Raw genomic sequence first — 25,986 nt, 5'->3', positions numbered from 1 at the left:
TCTGTTTTCTGAGTTTTTACAGGTTTTCATTCTTAAAATCACACGTTAATAGAAAAACAACTAAATTGGATGTTCACAACTATGCTTAAACCACATCAGGAGACCACTTTTGAGTTCTGGGAAAAATCCAAGTGCACATCTAGCAAGAAGCTGTTGTTTAGCTGTGTTTCTGTAGAGCACATGTGATAGTAGAGCTTGCAAAACAAATACCCACTGGATTGATGAAAATAATCATGATCTCATGCTGCCAGGTAAGCAAAGGCTACTTTGTAGTTAACATTTAACAAAGTGTTTTTGGGAAAGCCTTTCCATCTACCAGAAGACTGTTTTCATTAGCATCAAGGCTAATGGCTACAAAAAGTGTGCACTGCACACACATACACAGGGGCATTCTCGTTGCCTCTTCAGGAAGTTGCAGGAAATGCAAATTACTGATGCATTCTGTTCATGTCTCATAATAAACTTGGGCAAATTAATTATTTTTCAATAGATTTAGTTGATTCACTGAGGTCAATACATTTTTGAATATTGTTGGATTCCATGAGGGTCCTAATGATCATATTTCGACCTGAATGAGGCTATTAATCCTGCAGTGATGATTAGCCATCTTCATCGAATGTTTTCATAATTTATCTGTAGATAATCGCCAAAATGCCTAGGCCTCACTGTCTGGCAAGCCCCGAAATCTTAGGAAAGGAAATATTTACATTTACATTGACATTTTAGTCATTTAGCAGACGCTCTTATCCAGAGCGACTTACAGTTAGTGAGTGCATACATTTTAATTATTTTATACTGGAATCGAACCCACAACCCTGGCATTACAAATGCCATGCTCTACCAACTGAGCTACCCTTTGGTTTACTTGTCCCGATGCGATAGCATGGACATAAACTCAGCAAAAAAAGAAACGTTCCTTTTTCAGCACCCTGTCTTTCAAAGATAATTCGTAAAAATCCAAATAACTTCACAGATCTTCATTGTAAAGGGTTTAAACACTGTTTCCCATGCTTGTTCACTGAACCGTAAACAATGAATGAACATGCTCCTGTGGAACGGTTGTTAAGACAATAACAGCTTACAGACGGTAGGCAATTAAGGTCACAGTTATGAAAACTTAGGACACTAAAGAGGCCTTTCTACTGACTCTGAAAAACACCAAAAGAAAGATGCCCAGGGTCCCTGCTCATCTGCGTGAACGTGCCTTAGGCATGCTGCAAGGAGGCCTGAGGACTGCAGATGTGGCCAGGGCAATAAATTGCAATGTCTGTACTGTGAGACGCCTAAGACAGCGCTACAGGGAGACAGGACGGACAGCTGATCGTCCTCGCAGTGGCAGACCACGTGTAACAACACCTACACAGGATCGGTACATCCGAACATCACACCTGTGGGACAGGTACAGGATGGCAACAACAACTGCCCGAGTTACACCAGGAATACACAATCCCTCCATCAGTGCTCAGACTGTCCGCAATAGGCAGAGAGAGGCTGAACTGAGGGCTTGTAGGCCTGTTGTAAGGCAGGTCCTCACCAGACATCACCGGCAACAACGTTGCATATGGGCACAAATCCACCGTCGCTGGACCAGACAGGACTGGCAAAAAGTGCTCTTCACTGACAAGTCGCAGTTTTGTCTCACCAAGGTCGATGGTCGGATTCGCATTTATCGTCTAAGGAATGAGCGTTACACCGAGGCCTGTACTCTGGAGCGGGATCGATTTGGAGGCGGAGGGTCCGTCATGGTCTGGGGCGGTGTGTCACAGCATCATCGGACTGAGCTTGTTGTCATTGCAGGCAATCTCAACGCTGTGCGTTACAGGGAAGACATCCTCCTCCCTCATGTGGTACCCTTCCTGCAGGCTCATCCTGACATGCCATACTGCTTGTTCTGTGCGTGATTTCCTGCAAGATATGAATGTCAGTGTTCTGCCATGGCCAGCGAAGAGCCCGGATCTCAATCCCATTGAGCATGTCTGGGACCTGTTGGATCGGAGGGTGAGGGCTAGGGCCATTCCCCCCAGAAATGTCCGGGAACTTGCAGGTGCCTTGGTGGAAGAGTGGGGTAACATCTCACAGCAAGAACTGGCAAATCTGGTGCAGTCCATGAGGAGGAAATGCACTGCAGTACTTAATGCAGCTGGTGGCCACACCTGATACTGACTGTTACTTTTGATTTTGACCCCCCCTTTGTTCAGGGACACATTATTCCATTTCTGTTAGTCACACGTCTGTGGAACTTGTTCAGTTTATGTCTCAGTTGTTGAATCTTGTTATGTTCATACAAATATTTACATATGTTAAGTTTGCTGAAAATAAACGCAGTTGACAGTGAGAGGACGTTTCTTTTTTTGCTGAGTTTATAACCATGTTGCATGATGTATGAATGGCAAAGGGATATAGGAGATTGACTCTCAGTCAGTTCGACACTTTTTATAAACTAGTCAACACTTGCTCTTCAGTTGTCAAACAAAGCACAGTAAATACCCTATGCACCACAACTCCGCATGGCTGGCCATGTGAAACACGCGAAAGAAAATAAACGAAGGTGACAGAGAACAATAATTAGTCTAAGTGGATTTCACCTCATCGTTACCACTTACATTACATCGCACGTAAAATTCACGCGCATCATGCTCTCCTCTCTCCCTCCGGGGGCGGGACAGACCGCAGACTGCTCTACCGTGTCATCGCTCGCTTTGTGACTGACACGCGCCTAACCTATCAATAGATCGCTAGAAGATGCGTAACGTTTATTCTATCCGGAGAGGGCTCGACGGACTAGCGAATTGAAATGTTTTAATGAAAAGTAGCCTAGTTAATATGAAGTGGAAAAAGTAGCAGCCTGAAAATTAGTCTGTAAGTGGCTGATTAGCCGACGGCCAGCGCTAATGGAAAACACTGAATGAGGCTGTCTCTCCACTACCTATGGTTCCTGCAGTGAGGATTTAACATCTTCATCGAATGTTTTCATAATGTATCTGCAGATAATCGCCAAAAAGCAGTAGTAGCCTACCAATATGCAAATTAGGGAGCCAAATGGCTCTCTCACTGATGCAATTTGTGTTGGTTCTGTTGACCTAAACATATTTATTTTTTAAAAGAGCCATTTGTTCGCGAACAACCCAACCCATAACTAGGCTACACTGGCAAGTCTCGACATGGGCTTCGAATCCTAGGAAAAGACAAACAAGATCTTTGGTTTACTTGTCGTCCTGATGTGATACTATGGACATGAATACATAGTATGATTTATGAATAGCAAAGGGGTGTAGGAGATTGACTTTATTCAGTCAGTTCGACACCTTTTATAAACGACTCAACACAAGCTGTTCGGTTGTCAATCAAAGCACAGTAAATAGCCTATGCGGCCCGGACTCCGTGGAAGGCTATATAGGCCTATCAAACATGTGAAAGAAAATAAATAAATCTGCCACAAAACAATAATTAAGTGGATTTCAACTCATCGTTACCACTTACATTACATGGGACGTGTACATTCACTCACAGGAGCCTCTCCCTCCGTGAAAAGACATTTGACTACAGCCAACCACAGCGCAAAAATAACACTGGTACGGAGAAGCGGGACGGACAGCAGAATGACAAACCAGCAGTGTTCCCCTGTCATCGCTCGCTTTGTGACTGACAGACACCTGTCCTATCTATAGATCAGTAAAATATGTACACTACCGGTCAAAAGTTCTAGAACACCTACTCATTCAAGGGGTTTTCTTTATTTTTTTAAACTATTTTCTACATTGTAGAATAATAGTGAAGACATCAAAACTATGAAATAACACATATGGAATCATGTATTAACCCAAAAAGTGTTAAACAAATCAAAATATATTTGAGATTTGAGATTCTTCAAATAGCCACCCTTTGCCTTGATGACAGCATTGCACACTCCTGGCATTCTCTCAACCAGCTTCACCTGGAATGCTTTTCCAACAGTCTCGAAGGAGTTCCCACATATGCTGAGCACTTGGTGGCTGCTTTTCCTTCACTCTGCGGTCCGACTCATCCCAAACCATCTCAATTTGTTTGAGGTCGGGGGATTGTGGAGGCCAGGTCATCTGATGCAGCGCTCCATCACTCTCCTTCTTGGTAAAATAGCCCTTACACAGCCTGGAGGTGTGTTGGGTCATTGTCCTGTTGAAAAACAAATGATAGTCCCACTAAGCCCAAATCAGATGGGATGGCGTATCGCTGCAGAATGCTGTGGTAGCCATGCTGGTTAAGTGCGACTTGAATTCTAAATAAATCACAGACAGTGTCACCAGCAAAGCACCCCCACAACATAACACCACCTCCTCTATGCTTTACAGTGGGAAATACACATGCAGAGATCATCCGTTCACCCACACCACGTCTCACAAAGACACAGCGTTTTGACCACAAATCTCAAATTTGGACTCCAGACCAAAGGACACATTTCCACCGGTCTAATGTCCATTGCTCATGTTTCTTGGCCCAAGCAAGTCTCTTCTTCTTATTGGTGTCCTTTAGTAGTAGTTTCTTTGCAGCAATTCATCCATGAAGGCCTGATTCACACAGTCTCCTCTGAACAGTTGATGTTGAGATGTGTCTGTGACTTGAACTCTGTGAAGCATTTATTTGGGCTGCAATTTCTGAGACTGGTAACTCTATTGAACTTATCCTCTGCAGCAGAGGTAACTCTGGGTCTTCCATTCCTGTGGTGGTCCTCATGAGAGCCAGTTTCATCATAGCGCTTGATGGTTTTTGCGACTGCACTTGAAGAAACTTTCAAAGTTCTTGAAATGTTCCGTATTGACTGACCTTCATATCTTAAAGTAATGATGGACTGTCGTTTCTCTTTGCTTATTTGAGCTGTTCTTGCCATAATATGGACTTGGTCTTTTACCAAATAGGGCTATCTTCTGTATACCCCCCCTACCTTGTCACAACACAACTGATTGGCTCAAATGCGTTAAGAAGGAAATAAATACCACAAATGAACTTTTAAGAAGGAACCTGTTAATTGAAATGCATTCTAGGTGACTACCTCATGAAGCTGGTTGAGAGAATGCCAAGAGTGTGCAAAGCTGTCATCAAGGCAAAGGGTGGCTATTTGAAGAATCTCAAATATAAAATATATTTGGATTTGTTTAACACGTTTTTGTTACTACATGATTCCATATGTGTTATTTCATACAGTGGGGAAAAAAAGTATTTAGTCAGCCACCAATTGTGCAAGTTCTCCCACTTAAAAAGATGAGAGAGGCCTGTAATTTTCATCATAGGTACACGTCAACTATGACAGACAAATTGAGAGAAAAAAATCCAGAAAATCACATTGTAGGATTTTTAATGAATTTATTTGCAAATTATGGTGGAAAATAAGTATTTGGTCAATAACAAAAGTTTCTCAATACTTTGTTATATACCCTTTGTTGGCAATGACACAGGTCAAACGTTTTCTGTAAGTCTTCACAAGGTTTTCACACACTGTTGCTGGTATTTTGGCCTATTCCTCCATGCAGATCTCCTCTAGAGCAGTGATGTTTTGGGGCTGTCGCTGGGCAACACAGACTTTCAACTCCCTCCAAAGATTTTCTATGGGGTTGAGATATTTTTTCTCATTTTGTCTGTCATAGTTGACGTGTACCTATGATGAAAATTACAGGCCTCTCTCATCTTTTTAAGTGGGAGAACTTGCACAATTGGTGGCTGACTAAATACTTTTTTTCCCCACTGTAGTTGTGATGTCTTCACTATTATTCTACAATGTAGAAAATAGTAAAAATAAAGAAAAACCCTTGAATGAGTAGGTGTTCTAAAACTTTTGACCGGTAGTGTATATAGTTCATTCTAGCGGGAGAAGGCTATACAGACTTTTCTGACTAGCAAATTGAAAATCTTTAATGAAAAGAAGCCTAGTTAATAAACTGGTAAAAGTAGCCGACTGACAATGATTCTGTTATCGGCTGTTTAGCCGACCGCCAGCGCTTATGGAAAACTATGCAACAGTGAGGCCTGTGTGATCCCTCACCGTTAAGCACACTGGATTTACCATCTGCCTCTGCCATCCTGCTTCTTTCTTCCTGTGGACAGGAGGAGAGCCTGGAATGAAACAGAGAGACAGGGTCAAGTTAATTACATTGCTGGCTGCTTTTGAAGACACCTATTAATATTGATTGTCAACAATTGCAATATGTCCAAACAACTGACTTGACCTTCTAAGTTAAAGCAAGTTAGCAAGACATCACTCAAGACAGCTAGCTAGTTTAGTTAGCTAGCGAAGGTGACTAATGACAAATTAAGTTCTCATATGATTGAAATCTTGCAAACTAGCTAGCTAAATATATCAGCAACTAGGCCTTAAAGGAAAATTCCACCCAAAAACTATATTTTGGTATTTGTTTCATTAGTCCATTGTTGATATAGTCCGAAAGTGTTTTGCATGTCAGCAATCAAGTTTTCAAGATATATGTGTTTCAAAATACAGACATACAGCAAAATGCATTATACCAGCTGTATTTCTGTACTTTGAAAGTTATATATATTTTAGACTTGATTGCTTACATGCAAAACATTTCGTGACTATATCAACAATGGACAAATTAAACAAATACCAAAAGATTGATTTTGGGTGGAGTTTTCCTTTAATGAAATCAAGTGTGCACTTACACATTACCAGAAACGAATTACCAGTCTATAGGTATCTAGCTTTGCAACCAGTAGCTTGGAGTAAGCTAGCTGACTTAACATGACTCCATGGTGAAGGAAGTTTATGATGAAATCCACCAACGGAGTGGAGCAGAGACCAGGCTTTGTGTAATCTAGCTCAGATTACATTGATTCGTCCAAGATCAACACTTAACGCTAACCTTGTACCTATGTTTGTCCTCTGTAGTCTTTGTTTGCTGAAATCCATACTTTTTCAATAAACGTTAATCAAATACAACCGCCGACTGTTTCCTATTTGAGATTAAATTAGCACATGCGCATTTGCGCTGAGTTGCCATCAGTCGGTGGTTGTATTTGATTAATGTTTATTGAAAAAAATATGGATTTCAGCAAACAAAGAAAGGCACGCAACTACAGAGGACAAACATAGGTACAAGGTTAGCGTTTCATAATTTACATTTTTTAAAGTATTGATCTTGGGCGAATCGATGTAGTCTGAGCTCGATTCCACAAAGCCTGGTCTCTGCTCCATTCTAATGGTGGTTCATCAGAAACGTCCTTCGCCATGGAGTGGTTTACCCACTAGGAGTAAGCTAGTCTGATTAATCAGGCTGTAATACACAATTAATTGGTATATACAGCCTGGAACTGACTGCAAAATCATGTAAATGTTCCTTACAAGTCAGAATGTTGAATAAAATTATGTTTGAACGTACTCTACCGGTTATCTGTGCGATTTGCCCTTCAACCACTCAAAAATTGAGACAAAATATCCACAAGAAAGTATTTTTTACCCATTTATATCACCTGGCACATGCGCAAAACCATGTAACTACCTGCTGACTTCAGTGCACATGTTTGCTCATGACCAAAGGCACACGCAATAGGGCTGGGAATTGCCAGGGTCCTCACGATATGATATTATCACGATACTTAGGCGCCGATACTATATGTATTGCGATTCTCATTATTCTATATGTATTGCGACTCAATACTGTGATTTTATTGCGATTAGTTGTTCCAAACATATTGCTCACCATACACTACCGGTCAAAAGTTTTAGAACACAATATTGTCAAGACAATACATTCTCAAAAATAATATCCTGATATGTAACTGTATGGATTTTTTTCACCCAACACTAACGTGCACAAGATTGAAGTACATGCAGGCAATGCAATGCTTACTACAGTGAGGGAAAAAGGTATTTGATCCCCTGCTGATTTTGTACGTTTGCCCACTGACAAAGAAATGATCAGTCTATAATTTTAATGGTAGGTTTATTTGAACAGTGAGAGACAGAATAACAACAAAATAATCCAGAAAAATGCATGTCAAAAATGTTATAAATTGATTTGCATTTTAATGAGGGAAATAAGTATTTGACCCCTCTGCAAAACATGACTTTGTACTTGGTGGCAAAACCCCTGTTGGCAATCACAGAGGTCAGACGTTTCTTGTAGTTGGCCACCAGGTTTGCACACATCTCAGGAGGGGTTTTGTTCCACTCCTCTTTGCAGATCTTCTCCAAGTCATGAAGGTTTCGAGGCTGACGTTTGGCAACTCGAACCTTCAGCTCCCTCCACATATTTTCTATGGGATTAAGGTCTGGAGACTGGCTAGGCCACTCCAGGACCTTAATGTGCTTCTTCTTGAGCCACTCCTTTGTTGCCTTGGCCGTGTGTTTTGGGTCATTGTCATGCTGGAATACCCATCCATGACCCATTTTCAATGCCCTGGCTGAGGGAAGAAGGTTCTCACCCAAGATTTGACGGTACATGGCCCCTTCCATCGTCCCTTTGATGCCGTGAAGTTGTCCTGTCCCCTTAGCAGAAAAACACCCCCAAAGCATAATGTTTCCACCTCCATGTTTGACGGTGGGGATGGTGTTCTTGGGGTCATAGGCAGCATTCCTCCTCCTCCAAACACGGCGAGTTGAGTTGATGCCAAAGAGCTCAATTTTTGTCTCATCTGACCACAACACTTTCACCCAGTTCTCCTCTGAATCATTCAGATGTTCATTGGCAAACTTCAGACGGCCCTGTATATGTGCTTTCTTGAGCAGGGGGACCTTGTGGGCGCTGCAGGATTTCAGTTTCACGGCGTTGTGTGTTACCAATTGTTTTCTTGGTGACTATGGTCCCAGCTGCCTTGAGATCATTGACAAGATCCTCCCGTGTAGTTCTGGGCTGATTCCTCACCGTTCTCATGATCGTTGCAACTCCATGAGGTGAGATCTTGCATGAAGCCCCAGGCCGAGGGAGATTGACAGTTATTTTGTGTTTCTTCCATTTGCGAATAATCGCACCAACTGTTGTCACCTTCTCACCAAGCTGCTTGGCGATGGTCTTGTAGCCCATTCCAGCCTTGTGTAGGTCTACAATCTTGTCCCTGACATCCTTGGAGAGCTCTTTGGTCTTGGCCATGGTGGAGAGTTTGGAATCTGATTGATTGATTGCTTCTGTGGACAGGTGTCTTTTATACAGGTAACAAACTGAGATTAGGAACACTCCCTTTAAGAGTGTGCTCCTTACCTGTATAAAAGACACCTGGGAGGCAGAAATCTTTCTGATTGAGAGTGGGTCAAATACTTATTTCCCTCATTAAAATGCAAATCAATTTATAACATTTTTCACATGCGTTTTTCTGGATTTTGTTGTTGTTATTCTGTCTCTCACTGTTCAAATAAACCTACCATTAAAATTATAGACTGATCATTTCTTTGTCAGTGGGCAAACGTACAAAATCAGCAGGGGATCAAATACTTTTTTCCCTCACTGTAACTAGGGTGCGTTGAGTTCGCTTGAACGTTTGCTACGTTGCTGAACGGTTTGTACTGAATGGCACGTTTTCCCGAAACGTTCCTGAACAGACAGGCTGTGGCTTGAAGCAATGAGTGACGTTTTTAAAGGGTAGCGGTGTATTTTGAATCCACAACCCAACCCCTCCCCGTTCAATTGAGTGTTAAGCAAATCAAAATATATTTTATAGTTGAGATTCTTCAAATAACCACCCTTTGCCTTGATGACCGCTTTGCACACTCTTGGCATTCTCTCAATTAGCTTCACCTGGAATGCTTTTCCAACAGTCTTGAAGGTGTTCCCACATATGCTGAGCACTTGTTGGCTGCTTTTCCTTCACTCTGCAGTCCGACTCATCCCAAACCATCTCAATTTGGTTGAGGTCGGGGGATTGTGGAGGCCTGATGCAGCACTCCATTACTCTCCTTCTTGGTAAAATAGCCCTTACACAGCCTGGAGGTGTGTTGGGTCATTGTCCTGTTGAAAAACAAATGATAGTCCCACTAAGCCCAAACCAGATGAGATGGCGTATCGCTGCAGAATGCTGTGGTAGCCATGCTGGTTAAGTGTGCCTTGAATTCTAAATAAATCACAGACAGTGTCACCAGCAAAGCACCCCCACACAATAACACCTCCTCCTCCATGCTTTACAGTGGGAAATACACATGCAGAGATCATCCATTCACCCACACCGCGTCTCACAAAGACACAGTGGTTGGAACCAAAAATCTCCAATTTGGAATCCAGACCAAAGGACACATTTCCACCAGTCTAATGTCCATTGCTCGTGTTTCTTGGCCCAATCAAGTCTCTTCTTATTGGTGTCCTTTAGTAGTAGTTTCTTTGCAGCAATTTGACCATGAAGGCCTGATTCACACAGTCCCCTCTGAACAGTTGATGTTGAGATGTGTCTGTTACTTGAACTCTGTGAAGCATTTATTTGGGCTGCAATTTCTGAGGCTGGTAACTCTATTGAACTTATCCTCTGCAGCAGCGGTAACTCTGGGTCTTCCATTCCTGTGGCGGTCCTCATGAGAGCCAGTTTCATTATAGCGCTTGATGTTTTTTGCGATTGCACTTGAAGAAAATGTTCTGTATTTACTGACCTTCATGGCTTAAAGTAATGATGGACTGTTGTTTCTCTTTGCTTATTTGAGCTGTTCTTGCCATAATATGGACTTGGTCTTTTACCAAATAGGGCTATCTTCTGTATACCCCCCTACCTTGTCACAACATAACTGATTGGATCAAACGCATTATGGAAAGAAATTCCACAAATTAACTTTTAAGAAGGTACACCTGTTAATTGAAATGCATTCCAGGTGACTACCTCATGAAGCTGGTTGAGAGAATGCCAAGAGTGTGCAAAGCTGTCATCAAGGCAAAGGGAGGCTATTTGAAGAATGTCAAATATAAAATATATTTTGATTTGTTTAACAGTTTTTTGGTTACTACATGATTCCATATGTGTTATTTCATTGTTTTGGTGTCTAAACTATTATTCTACAATGTAGAAAATACAAAAAAATAAAGAAAAACCCTTGAATGAGTAGGTGCTCTAAAACTTTTGACCGGTAGTGTATGTCTGCTGCAGAGGGACAAGAGAGAGCCAACTAAAAGTGCTTAAAACAAATTGGCTCCTTTTTTAAAAAGAAGATGGAGAAAAAGCTATGTCTAGTATTGGTGCAGGTACAGCCAACTTGAGCAAAATAATATTGCAATATTGTCAAGATGATACATTCTCAAAAATAATATCCCGATATGTAACTGTATGGATTTTTTCCCCCCATCACTAATGTGCACAAGATTGAAGTACATGCACACTAATGCATGCGTACTAACTAGGGTGCGTTGAGTTCGCTTGAACGTTTGCTATGTTGCTGAAAGGTTTGTACTGAATGGCACGTTTTTCAAAACGTTCTTGTAGTTCTTGAACAGACAGGCTGTGGCTTGAAGCAATGAGTGACGTTTTTAAAGGGTAGCGGTGTATTTTGAATCCACAACCCAACCCCTCCCAGTACCCCTCCCAGTTTTTCAACGGCACAGTTTCCGTTCAATTGAACGTTATATTACGTTTTTATGTACTGAACGCTGCCCTGAAGTCAACCGTTGTTTACATGGTTTTGCGCATGTGCCAGGTGATAAACGTCAACTTCAGTACCGGCGCTCTAAAAAGTCGGGTGAACATGACTTTCCTGTGAACATTTTGTCTATAATTTCGACCATCTGAAGGACTAACACCACGGACAACCGATAGAGTAAGTTAAAATGCAATTTTATGAAACATTCTGGCTTGTAAGGAACACTTATTTACACAATGTTGCAGTCATTAGTTTCAGGCTGTACATACCAATTAATTATGTATTACAGTTTGATTAATCAGACTAGGAGTAAGCTAACTAACAGTAACTATTAACGTTAACTGTCAAACTAATCTTAGCTAGCTGCTGCAGCAACACTGACATTTAACATAACACAACAGCTGACAGGCCACCATGCTACCTAAAATTAACCAGAGACAGCGAGCTATCGTGCACGAAGTATCCTGTTGGTTGATTTGAAACGCTAATCTACAAATGTTGGTACATTTAGTTAAATGTTGTTCAGGAGTTTGACCAATTTCACGGTAGTAATAACATGTAAACATGCTAGCTAGCTAATATTACCTCTAGTCGTAGGCCCAACGAGGCGTACGTCGTTTAGTCCTAGTCGTCGGTGCAGATGTATTGTCTTCAAGCTACTACTTAGCTAGCTATAGCATATTGGATAGAAAATCTTGGAAAAACACACGACATGAGGAATGTGTGTATAAAGAGACAGTCAAATTAAAGACGACGCGTGTTTGCTCTGTTTATGTTTTGACGTTCAGCTTCTTTTTTTCATAATTCCTTTTCCGGCGAATAACTTTTTTTCACCGGAAGTCTGTGTGTACAACAATGCACCGTTCTTATTATACCTCAGTGCAATGCACCCGTGTCATCTAATGTAAATATTTATACGATGTCTTTGCTGTAATCGATCATATTTGTCCTACAAATAACAGTAAGTGAAGTTAGGTGAAAATGTTTTCCCACCTGTAGTCCATAAACATGGCATCATGATGCGCATAATAGCTTTTCTATTATTATTATTATTTATCACAATTGAATAAATCCCTTTAGTGATGGGGAGGTGGAGCAGAGGGGTTTACTAAAAAGCAGAATCAATGAGTTAGCCAGCTAACTTGCCTTTTATTTTTTAGAAGGATAGGCTTGAAATGGGCCTGGTCTAATTGAATCAACAACCAAAAACACATGTCTAAGTTAAGCTTTCTTAAATAATCAGAAAATCAATAGTTACAGTGCCTTCAGAAAGTATTCATACCCCTTAATTTATTTCACATTTTCTTGTTACAGCATGAATTCAAAATGGATTAAATCAATTTTTTTTCTCACCCATCTACACACAATAGTGAAAACATGTTTTTTGAAATGTTAGCAAATTTTTTGAAAATGAAATTCAGAAATATATAATTTACATAAGTATTCACACCCTTGAGTCAGTACATGTCTTGAGTCAGTACATGTTAGAATTACCGTTGGCAGCGATTACAGCTGTGAATCTTTCTGGGTAAGTCTCTACAATACTTTTTAAAATTCTTCAAGCTCTGTCAAGTTGGTTGTTGATCATTGCTAGACAGCCATTTTCATGTCTTGCCATAGATTTTCAAGCCGATTTTAAGTGAAAACTGTAACTAGGCCACTCAGGAACATTCAATGTCGACTTGGTAAGCAACTCCAGTGTATATTTGTCCTTGTGTTTTAGGCTGTTGTCCTGCTGAAAGGTACATTTGTTTCCCAGTGTCTGTTGGAAAGCAGACTGAACAAGGTTTTCCTCTAGGATTTTGTCTGTGTTAAGCTCTATTCCATTTATTTTTATCCTGAAAAACTAGTCCTTGCCAATGACAAGCATACCCATAACATGATGCAGCCACCACCATGCTTGAAAATATGAAGAGTGGTACTCAGTGATGTGTTGTGTGTTGGATTTTCCCCAAACATAACGCTTTGTATTCAGAACATAAAGTGAATTTCTTTGCAACATTTTTAGCAGTTTTGCTTTAGTGCCTTATTGCAAACAGGATGCATGTTCTGGAATATTTGTTATTATGTACAAGCTTCCTTCTTTTCACTCTGTCGTTTAGGTTAATATTGTGGAGTAACTACAATGTTGTTTATTCATCCTCTGTTTTCTGTTATCACAGCCATTAAACTCTTTAACTGCTTTAAAGTCACCATTTGCCTCATGGTGAAATCCCTGAGCGGTTTCCTTCCTCTCCGGCAACTGAGTTAGGAAAGACACCTGTATCTTTGTAGTGACAGGGTGTATTGATACACCATCCAAAGTGTAGTTAATAACTTCACCATGCTTAAAGGGATATTCAATGTCTGCTATTGACATTTGTACCCATCTACCAATAGGTGCCCTTCTTTGCGAGGCATTGGAAAACCCCTCTGGTCTTTGTGGTTGAATCTGTGTTTGAAATTCACTGCTCGACTGAGGGACCTTACAGATAATTGTATGTGTGGAGTACAGAGACGAGGTAGTCATTTAAAAATCATGTTATACACTATTATTGCACAGAGAGTAATTCCATGCAACTTATTATGTAACTTGTTGAGCAAATTTTGACTCCTGAACTTGTTTAGGCTTGTTATAACAAAGTGGTTGAATACTTATTGACTCAAGACATTTCAGCTTTAATTGTTCTTATTAATTCGTAAAAATGTGCTAAAATACTATTCCACTTTGACATTATGGGGTATTGTGTATAGGCAGGCCAGTCACACAAAATCTAAATGTAATCCATTTTAAATTCAGGATGTACCACAACGAAATGTGAAAACAGTCAAGGGGCACTGAATTTCTGGTTCTTTATCAAAGTTAGCTGGCGAACTAATTGATTCTGCTTTTTAGTATACCCATCAGGGCTCTGATCCATTGAGTTATAAATAACCCTGTCAACTATTGTAGCATTTTGCAAAAGAAAACAACATGATTATTTGTCTCTCTGAAATTAAACCATCAAGTGATAGATTTTAAACAAATACATGTCTGTGTCATTGAGCAACCCCATGCCATGATTAGATAGTGAAAAAACACACCAATCTCTTTCATAATTTCTTTCAAGAATAAAAGCAAATCTACCAGCATTTCTGAAAATGGATATACAGTGGGGAAAAAAAAGTATTTAGTCAGCCACCAATTGTGCAAGTTCTCCCACTTAAAAAGATGAGAGAGGCCTGTAATTTTCATCATAGGTACACGTCAACTATGACAGACAAAATGAGGAAAAAAATTCCAGAATATCACATTGTATGATTTTTAATAAATTTATTTGCAAATTATGGTGGAAAATAAGTATTTGGTCAATATCAAAAGTTTCTCAATACTTTGTTATATACCCTTTGTTGGCAATGACACAGGTCAAACGTTTTCTGTAAGTATTCGAAAGGTTTTCACACACTGTTGCTGGTATTTTGGCCCATTCCTCCATGCAGATCTCAACTAGAGCAGTGATGTTTTGGGGCTGTCGCTGGGCAACACAGACTTTCAACTCCCTCCAAAGATTTTCTATGGGGTTGAGATCTGGAGACTGGCTAGGCCACTCCAGGACCTTGAAATGCTTCTTACGAAGTCACTCCTTCGTTGCCCGGGCGGTGTGTTTGGGATCATTGTCATGCTGAAAGACCCAGCCACGTTTCATCTTCAATGCCCTTGCTGATGGAAGGAGGTTTTCACTCAAAATCTCACGATACATGGCCCCATTCATTCTTTCCTTTACACGGATCAGTCGTCCTGGTCCCTTTGCAGAAAAACAGCCCCAAAGCATGATGTTTCCACCCCCATGCTTCACAGTAGGTATGGTGTTCTTTGGATGCAACTCAGCATTCTTTGTCCTCCAAACACGACGAGTTGAGTTTTTACCAAAAAGTTCTATTTTGGTTTCATCTGACCATATGACATTCTCCCAATCCTCTTCTGGATCATCCAAATGCACTCTAGCAAACTTCAGACGGGCCTGGACATGTACTGGCTTAAGCAGGGGGACACATCTGGCACTGCAGGATTTGAAACCCTGGCGGCATAGTGTGTTACTGATGGTAGGCTTTGTTACTTTGGTCCCAGCTCTCTGCAGGTCATTCACTAGGTCCCCCCGTGTGGTTCTGGGATTTTTGCTCACCGTTCTTGTGATCATTTTGACCCCACGGGGTGAGATCTTGCGTGGAGCCCCAGATCGAGGGAGATTATCAGTGGTCTTGTATGTCTTCCATTTCCTAATAATTGCTCCCACAGTTGATTTCTTCAAACCAAGCTGCTTACCTATTGCTGATTCAGTCTTCCCAGCCTGGTGCAGGTCTACAATTTTGTTTCTGGTGTCGTTTGACAGCTCTTTGGTCTTGGCCATAGTGGAGTTTGGAGTGTGACTGTTTGAGGTTGTGGACAGGTGTCTTTAATACTGATAACAAGTTCAAACAGGTGCCATTAATACAGGTAACGAGTGGAGGACAGAGGAGCCTCTTAAAGAAGAAGTTACAGGTCTGTGAGAGCCAGAAATCTTGCTTGTTTGTAGGTGACCAAATACTTATTTTCCACCATAATTTGCAAATAAATTCATAAAAAATCCTACAATGTGATTTTCTGGATTTTTTTTCCTCAATTTGTCTGTCATAGTTGACGTGTACCTATGATGAAAATTACAGGCCTCTCTCATCTTTTTAAGTGGGAGAACTTGCACAATTGGTGGCTGACTAAATACTTATTTTCCCCACTGTACACTGCTGAGGAGTATTTCTGTCTATTATAAAGCCCTTTTTAGGGGGGAAACTAAATCTGATTCGCTGGGCCTGATTCCTGAGTGGGTGGGCCTGCTTCCCGAATGGGTGGGCCTGGCTCCCAAGTGGGTGGGCCTATGCCTGCCCAGGCTCACCCATGGCTGTGCCCCTGCCCAGTCATGTGAAACCCATAGATTAGGGCATAATTAATTTCTTTCAATTGACTGATTTCCTTATATGAACTGTAACTCAGCAAAATCTTTGAAATTGTTGCATTTATATTTTTGTTCAGTGTGTGTATGTATATATATATATATATATATATATATATATATATATATATATATATATATATATATATATATATTATACATATAATATCCGCCTCGCTCTCAGATAAATAAGTATTACTGCTAGGTTTTACACGGTCAAATGTAACAAATCACTACATTTTTTATAAGGAAATGTACAAATGATACGTGACATCAATATTTATTCAAAAGGGGACCATCGCGCTCTGCCAGATGTTTGGTTGGTGCGTAAAACCCGTAAATTTAGATAAGCAAAAAGGTATGATGGGTCTGCACTTAAAAATATGTCGCATAAAGCTTAATTCATTTTTTGATTTCATTGAACTCAGGAGCAGGAGGAGGAGATTGACATCAATCTGGAGGCCCCTGAAACTGAGGAAGCTTCCCTGGCCATACAGAACAAGTTCAGACACTTCCAAAGGAAAAAGTAGTAGAGAGAGAAAGCTCTATGCAGGAGAAAATGGTATGATAATGAGAAACAGAAAGAAAGACTGAAAGGAAATGAGAGAGTCAGGATTAAATGGTGGGAATTACATTTCAGGTTTATCATCATGACCAAATAATAGTCATTCTGTTCCCCATACTGAGATGCTGGTTAAAGATTAGGGTTAAAAGTCATTAGGCCCAAGGGAATGTATGGATCAAATGATGATCTCACAATCAATGCTTTTTATCGCACTGCTTTGCTTTATCTTGGCCAGGTCGCAGTTGTAAATGAGAACTTGTTCTCAACTGGTTTACCTGGTTAAATAAAGGTGAAATAAAATAAAAATAAATTTTTTACAAAAAGGCTGCCCAATTCTGATAATTTTTTTTGTTTTACCACTAATTGGTCTTTTTACCAATCAGATTAGCTCTTTTGCCAATAATTGGGCAAAATATCAGAATTGGGCTGCCTGTGTAAATGCAGCCATAGGGTCCAAATCAATTGTACAATATACTTTCCAGTCAACTTTTGTTTTAAAAGCCCCTATTGTTTGAGTGGTAGATTAAAATGACTGAAAAGCATTTTGGATTGATTTGAGGGATTTTTGACAAAATCAATCACACAAAAGATTAAGACAACGCATGTAACACTACAACGTGGGTCCACCCTGCTGCCAATGACTCTTAAGCCTCTTTGTTTCCACTAAGGTCAAAAAACACATGACGAGAGAGAGACAATTTGTTATAATTGGGATTTGGGACCAAGAGATTTGTCAAAAGTAATTTGTAATATTTCCTTTCTGAAAATATCAATACATTTACTTTTTTAGGTGTGAATCCTAGTTTCTGAATTGTCATAATCACAAGTTTCTGAAAAATAGTTTTGTAGAACATGTGGTGCCAATTTGGACAGCAATATTGTCAAAGCTGGAAGTTAGTCAGCTTTTGCTGATTCTAATAAGAACAAATAGTTTTGCTGATGTTTTTGTATTTTGAAGTCTATTAGAGGTACCTCTTTAAAGGACATAGTCCACACTTTGGTGCTACAAAATGGATGCTGGCTTTTTTTTGCTTTCTGCTTGGGTAAACTGTACACCACAATGCAGACATTTATGCAGTTTGGAAGCTGATAATATTACTGCATTATAGCAACTTTATAAGTTCTCTCTTGCTGTTCACTACTCGTTGCTGTTAGATTTTCAAAACAGTAGTAAATCTGAAGATTACTCTATTATTTGAGATTCATTCCACCAGCACTAAGGTTTTACCAGGTTAACTTTATTGAAGAAGTCCACATCTAGTAGTTTGTGTAGTTCAGAATATGTATGTTCATAATGTTTACACTGTGTGCTGATCGAGTACTTTAATAGGCTCACAAAACCAAACAGTGTCTTGGAAAAACCACTGCACACAAACAGGATGAGTCGAGACAAGCAGCAGACTATTTCTAGGTCCTGTTCCAATATCTTTAACATTCATCTATCCTTCCTTCCTCATAGTAATCACTGATCTAACGTGATCCATTGCAGAGCTTTTTCCTACCCTAGTTATGTCAGATCGGTGATTACTGCAAGAAAGTGAGGGAGGCATGGAGGAATTGTTAAGTATTCAAACAGGACCATTGACTGAATGAAACTCTTTGAAGAGGGAAGAACCATGGAATTCGAATTTAAAAAAATTCTCGAAGATATGATCACACATATTGTGTTTATTAGTAGGCTATTTTAGCAACCTCTGTTGGCCCTAGTGGACAGTTGTAGAATAGATTGAAAGGTTTATTTGGTAATAGTAGTTGTGGAATCTGAAAAGTAACACTTGGGTGACTTGACAGCTTTTCTATTGTTTGAAATTTAGTTCACTAGATCAGTGCTTCTCAACCGTTTTCATTCAAAGGACTAACAAGCTGTGGTTCTCCTCAGTTTTGGAGTACAGCTAACATATTTTGGAGTACAGCTTAGATAAAACGAGGCTTGTTAGAAACACTGCACTAAAATAAACTTGCTGTTGGTCACCCACTAGTTTGAGCATATTTGATAGGGCCATGATGTTGAAAGTAGATTATTTTAAAGTAAATGTGTATATGCTATAGGGCCTATTTATTGCTACATAAATACCAAGTATTCAAAGTAAAGTAATTCAGTAGAAACCTAAATTGGACAGGAAGTGCAGCACCCAGTTTGCCACATACCTTTTGTTTTACACCGAATTACCAAATAAGTTTGAGCATTTTGTACATTTAACTACTCTAGTAGATGTACAGAAAGTCGTGAAAAATCTGTCGATGTGCCCTTAAGCAAGGCACTTAACCCTAATTGCTCCTGTAAGTCGCTCTGGATAAGAGCGTCTGCTAAATGACTAAAATGTAAATGTAAATGTTAAATGGAGGGTGATTGAATAATGCACAAGACTTAAATTTTTACAGCTTTTTTTCACAATTCAGTATTATTTACTGCTTTATCACTGAACTCACTTCCCTTGAGAGTCAAGTGTAAGTTCTGGTAGTTGTTTTAATAGGGATTTTTCGTTCCAAAATCCATTTACATTGACCAATCCTGTTCTATATTAGTTGCTGACCAAAATAAAAAAGTTCTTAAACTGAATTAAAGTTTTGAGTTTCTATTGGTTACATTAAAATGGCTTAGGTCTCACACATGATATCAAGTCAAGATATCAAAGCAATCAAATTGTATCTGATTGAATTGTAAGTTCATTTAGAAACAACAGTCCATTGGCTGAAGAAGATGAGCAACAGCCTGACTCACGTGGTACACAGCGAAGGAGAGCTGTGACACACTTGTCTGGACAGGAGTCCGGTTGTTTGTGCAATATTCGCACAAAAATTTACTCGAACTTTTATTGGTTATCTCAAACGTAAATTTTCTGGGAGGTTGAGAACTATCGTTGTTTCGATTAGAAAAAACAACAGTTGTATTGAAAGGGGGCGGGGCTCAGGGGCTGTGTGTGGCTGTCCATGTGGGTGTTTGAGTGAGAAAGACACAGAGGAGAAACAATCAGTAATAAAAAGCACAGCCCTGTTCATTATCAACGCTTTGCCTACAACATCAAGGAGCCTTTCTAGACTCAGAAGTCAGGAAGACTTCGAGTTTGGTGTCAGCCATGCTATGGGAGACTGTGCTTGGCTCCAAATGACTCCAAATATCTGCTGCCATGTCATATCATGCCTCTAGAGGCTGCTGTTGCCTAGAAGTGGGCAATGTATTTCAGTTGCATGAGTTTACATCAACGACAGTGGATATCACAGCAGGACCATGTAGCTTCTGAAATGTTGTGTTTTTCTCCTCGACAACTAACACCAATGAGGACACATTAGGATACACAGTTGTTTGAAATACACAATGCTTACAAAAGCCATATTGTGTGAGTTTTAAAAGGACCACCCCCCACCCTCCCAAAACACTCTCCTTCTCCCTTTTATTTCTCTCAGATACAGTAACACCGAGACAAACGAAGCGTAACAGGCCATGGGTTAAGCAAACAGCCTTCATTTTCTACAGTCAACCAGATATGCTTGGCAGCCCAGTCAACACTCCTCCTGTCCCCTTACAGTACACATTCCCCATCTCTACATTCCGTTCCCCCTCATATCCCTCTCCACAAGAGCTGGGGTTGACTAAATAGGAATTAGCACAGCTAGCCACTGAATACAGAGGGAGGGGGGAATTATTATGAGATCATGTAGCAGACTTTTATTTATAACTCACCTCTCCCCTTTCAATTTGTAAACGTATCTCACAGGCAACACACACACACACACACACAGACACTTGCAAGTCGACAAATTCCCAGAGCGCAGACAAATGAAAATGCTTTCACCATGGTAAAACTATCTGTTGGTTATCATTGAGTCAAGGCTGATAGCCCCCAGGGCAGGCTAACTGACCTATGTACTTTATGTCCAGTGAAACCAAACCAGAAGCGTCACCCTTACCTCTCACCCCTGTCCCTGTGTATCCTAGTGCCACATTCTAGCGCTGGGCCAGTGACAAGAGAAGCAAACGGGACACCAGCACCCCTACCAACATGTTCTACATCTATTATTTTTAGCCAGGATCGGAGCCCATCTAAACTAAATATGGGAAAAGTGTCTCTGATCTCCAGGATCTCCCTGCCCATCATTCCTAGTCTCTCTTCATTTGTCTCCCTCTAGGTAGTGGACTGTCATTCAATCACTTCTTTCTATTTCAAACTCTCTGTCTCTGTCTTTCACGATCCTCTTCTTTACTGAAGAAGAGGTGAGGTGGGGTGGGATGGGATGGGGTGGGGGGGGGGCTGTTCCTCCTCTTTTAACCTGCGACACAAACACGCAGATGCAGGCAGACACACATACACGCACACACACTCAGGCACGCACACAGGATCGGTCCCTTACTCTCATCAGCCCTGTCACCGCAACAGCCGCTCTAATCCCCTCCCACCTTCTTTCCCACACTCAGTCACACACACACACACACATACACACACACACACACACACACACACACACACACACCTACATCCAGAATTGAGCCCACCCCCTCTCGCTCTCTATACCCTGTTTCCAGCTCCTAAATGTGAGGGGTTTTTAATAAGGGGGGCTCAAGAGCAGGTCTTGCTCTGTTCTGGGTGGTGGGGATCGGAAGTCCTTCCTCATTTTTATCAAATTATTTTTTAATTATTTTTTAAACTAATTGAAACTACATTAATTCCCAAATAAGTAAGGAAACATGAATTGGAGCTGGGTGGTTGTGGCAGTCCTTCTGTCTTGCGGGGGACCGTCATGGGGTGAGGAGGGTTTGGACTTCCCTGAGTACGATGGCAAGGACCGGGTCATCGAGCTAACTACCAAGAACTACAAGTCTGTGATGAAGAAGTATGATGTGATGGTTCTGTACTACCATGAGCATCCCGGAACAGACACCGTTTCCCAGAAACAGTTTGAGATCGAGGAACTGGCCCTAGAGGTGGGTCAGGGGACTGGGAGAACCAGATCAGGGTACTGGGAGAACCAGATCAGGGGTCTGGGCGGACTTGGTCAGGGGAGTGGGAGGACTTGGTTAGGGGACTGGGAAAAATGGGTCAGGGGGCTGGGAGGACTGGATCAGTGGGCTGGAAGGACTTGGTGAGGGGGCTGGGAGGACTTGGTTAGGGGATTGAGAGTACTTGGTTAGAGGACTGGGAAAAATGGGTCAGGGGACTGGGTCAGGGGTCTGGGAGGACTGGTTCAGGGGGCTGGGAGGACTGGGTCAGGCGCTTGGGAGGACTTGGGCAACTGGGTGGGGGATGGTGAGGAGAAGGAAGGGGTAACTGGGAGGTAGAAGTGGGACACAGTGCCTGGATAGGGATGCATCATCTCTGCTATAATTGATCAATGCATTGATACATTATGGAGTGTGTAATAAGTGTGTAATAAGGGCTATGTGGATACAGACAGCATTGACAGGTAACTAAGTGTTGTTGTTAAAGGTAAGACAACTCAAATGTGACCTTTGCCACAATTTTCACAACAAAGATGAGGATGATTGAAATTAAGATGTTCAAGGCAAGAGATAAGAAGCAACAGTTACAAGGGTCAGACATTTAAATTGATTTGGACAGTTCATTACATTTGAAAGGCTTTTTAGAGAATTAATTAGTCATCAAGGTAGATGGGTAGAGGCAGACGAGATATAGTCCATGGGCCTGCAGAAACATTTGTCCACTTTGGTGTGGCAAAGGTTTGATGGTATTAAATTGTTCCCCACAAGACCCTGATCAAATTGATATATGATAGCCACACTTTTATATATCTTGTTTTATAGGAGTCTATGCAATGGAATGAATGTTCGCAGGCTGATAAAGGAATGTTGAGCCAAGTAGGGATGTTCACATGCTTATTGAAAATGACTGTATCAAACAACAATAGAACATTCTATTGGGTGGATCTCATCTTAAAAATTTGGAGAAAAGAAATTGCTATCAGATCGAATGATTTACCTAGACTGGCTCATCATTGAAACAATGTTACAAATAGCAGAACTACTTTTTTTTTTACAGAAATTGGTCATACTGGGAAATAATACAAGTCCGAGATATCAAAATCTGGTAGCGTATTGGTTTTATAGTTGCCACCTGCAATAGTACTCAGCAGTACTCAGCTAAGATAAAAGGTGTGCTCTGTCATTTGTTGAGTAGTCCCAGCAAGTTAACACAAAGATGTAGGTAATCACAATTATCTCTAAAAAGGAGCATTGGTGATTATAATCTCTTCTGTCCCTGACCATCATGATTTTAAAATGATGCTCTCTAACCTTACAAGTTATTTCATGAAATACAGTGAACTCCAAAAGTATTGGGACAGCTTTGTTTCTTTTTTTGGCTCTGTACTCCAGCATTTTGAATTTGAGGGTATTTTCATCCATATCGGGTGAATCGTTTAGAAATTACTGAACTTTCTGTACATAGTCACTCCATTTTAGGAACCAAAAGTATTGGGACAAATTCACTTATGTGTAATAAAGTAGTAAAAAGTTATGTATTTGGTCCCATATTCATAGCACACAATCACTACATCAAGCTTGTGACTCTACAACTTTGTTGGATGCAATTGCTGTTTGCTTTGGTTGTGTTTCAGATAATTTTGTGCCCAATAGAAATTAATGGTAAATAATGTATGATATTTGTGCGCCTGTAACTTTATCACTCATCATTATTCATTATTAATTTAGGATGATCCGTAACCGGGTTAGCATCCACATTAATGTAGAAGTGTTTAGAAACACATTCTATTCTTATTTACAATAAAAATGACTCCAAAATGACACAATACATTATTTACCATTCATTTTTCTTGGGCACAAAATAATCTGAAACACAACCAAAACAAACAGAAAATGCACCCAACAAATGTGTAGAGTCATACGCTTGATGTAGTGATTGTGTGCTATGAATATGGGACCAAATATTGAACTTTTTACTACTTTAATACACATATAAGTGAATTTGTCCTAATACTTTTGGTCCCCTAAAATGGGAGGACTATGTACAAAAAGTGGTGAAATTTCTAAACGGTTCACCCGATATGGATGAAGATACCCTCAAATTAAAGCTGACAGTCCTCACTTGAACCTCCATAGTCATTGTATCATTTCAAATCCAAAATGCTGGAGTACAGAGACAAAACAACGTGTGTCACTGTCCCAATATCTTTGGAGCTCACTGTATGTTCCCTAATCAGTTTGTAGCCATTAGTTCAGTGGCTGGTTGACAAATTTAATAGAAATCATGTAATTGGTTATTAGAAAAAATCCAGCCTTTTAGCAATTGGACCATTGCTGATACCCTCGAGAACCCTCAGCAGCCACCAACAATGCATATTTCAGTAGGCCCTATACTACAATATATATTTTTTCATAAATAGTGTAACTAGACACCATCTATAAAGGCTGTAAACCTAAGGCTTTAATACTTCACCAGCTATGTAAATTGATGCGCTCATCAGGCAGTTTATTAGAATGTTATGTTGGAATGCACTGTATATGACAGTATTCAAGACAGATTTTATATTTAAGCAATAATGCATGAGGGGGTGTGGTATATGACTTGCCTAGTTAAATAAAATAAAATAAATAAATATGGCCAATATAACACGGCTAAGTGCTGTTCTTATGCACGACGCAACGTGGAGTCCCTGGATACAGCCCTTAGCAGTGGTATATTGGCCATATACCACAAACACCCGAGGTGCCTTATTGCTATTATAAACTGGTTACCAACATAATTAGAGCAGTAAAAATAAATGTTTTGTCATACCCGTGGTAGATGGTCTGATATACCACGGCTGTCAGCCAATCAGCATTCAGGGCTCGAACCACCCAGTTTTATAATTAACTAATATATATATATATATATATATATATATATATATATATATATATATCATCATTATTATTATATCATTATAATTATTACAAACCAGTGAACGATTCTGTTATAAATATTATAGACCTTTTTTTTTTTTTTTTTTTTTATAAAATCTATAAAAATTTGGGAACCAAATACTGACCAAAAACGTTTTTATGAATAGTGTTTATGACAAATTTTGAGAAAACCTTTGCTAATATTTTACAAAGATGATATGTTTTGCAAACCTGGCTAAATTGGTTGTGTTATCTGCATATAACTATAATATTTTTTTAAATTATCATTAGGCATATTCCACCTATTATTGAAAGAGTTGTGGCAATGACAGACCAATCCAATTAATCTAATGTATTTGAAATGGCTACAAAACTCAGCAATTCTGACAGATTTGTTGGCATGTTTTTACCACTATTATGGTAATACTTTGCTAAACACATATAACTGACATACTTGGGGCATCATTTTGGGTTGTCCTCATTGTAACACACTTTTTAAGCCATTATTGGTCTTATTACATCAATTATTTATTCAGTTATGGCCATGCAGAATCAATGCAGTTCCTTCCCATTGAAATGAATGGCGGCCATCTTGAAAATAGGCTCCTGGGACTGATTATTGACTAAATCTATGATGGCTCTATATAGCTAAAACAAAAACGTCCCCAATGGCTCTCCTTGTTCTGTGTGAAATTTGGTGTAGTTATCATCTAGGGTACGAAAGAAAAAGTATGAAAATGTATGCACTCACTACTGTAAGTTGCTCTGGATAAGAGCGTCTGATAAATGACTAAAATGTAAAAATAAAATAAAAAGATAATAGAGCACATCCCAATACTGTCCATTCTGGCTCGATATACCCCAAAATGCATATATACAGTGGGGAAAAAAAGTATTTAGTCAGCCACCAATTGTGCAAGTTCTCCCACTTAAAAAGATGAGAGAGGCCTGTCATTTTCATGATAGGTACACATCAACTATGACAGACAAAATGAGAAAAAAAAATCCAGAAAATCACATTGTAGGATTTTTAATGAATTCATTTGCAAATTATGGTGGAAAATAAGTATTTGGTCAATAACAAAAG

At 40.0% G+C, this 25,986-nt stretch overlaps 2 protein-coding genes across 3 annotated transcripts in view; one reads left to right on the top strand and one right to left on the bottom strand.

Moving 5' to 3' along the window:
• Positions 1-12,368, bottom strand: part of LOC311146766 (DDB1- and CUL4-associated factor 8-like) — a 26,402-nt gene extending 14,034 nt beyond the window's left edge. Inside the window, exons 1-2 of one of the 2 annotated variants that reach the window (XM_084183346.1) lie at positions 12,119-12,368; positions 6,014-6,084 (exon numbers count right to left, since the gene is read on the bottom strand). In XM_084183346.1, coding sequence (XP_084039472.1) covers positions 6,014-6,050 — 37 coding nt within the window. In that variant the 5' untranslated portion in view covers positions 6,051-6,084; positions 12,119-12,368. The remainder of the gene's footprint in view (positions 1-6,013; positions 6,085-12,118) is intronic. The other variant, XM_084183347.1, reaches the window with a different exon arrangement.
• Positions 11,572-25,986, top strand: part of LOC311146772 (calsequestrin-1-like) — a 27,683-nt gene continuing 13,268 nt past the window's right edge. The window contains exons 1-2 of the mRNA XM_084183353.1: positions 11,572-11,710; positions 16,908-17,041. Coding sequence (XP_084039479.1) covers positions 17,027-17,041 — 15 coding nt within the window. The 5' untranslated portion in view covers positions 11,572-11,710; positions 16,908-17,026. The remainder of the gene's footprint in view (positions 11,711-16,907; positions 17,042-25,986) is intronic.

This window comes from Coregonus lavaretus, assembly GCF_964263955.1.
Source record: "Coregonus lavaretus genome assembly, chromosome: 19".
Classification (NCBI taxonomy): domain Eukaryota; kingdom Metazoa; phylum Chordata; class Actinopteri; order Salmoniformes; family Salmonidae; genus Coregonus; species Coregonus lavaretus.
The sequence above is the reverse complement of the archived record's forward strand: the minus strand, read 5'-3'. Positions and strand labels throughout refer to the sequence as shown.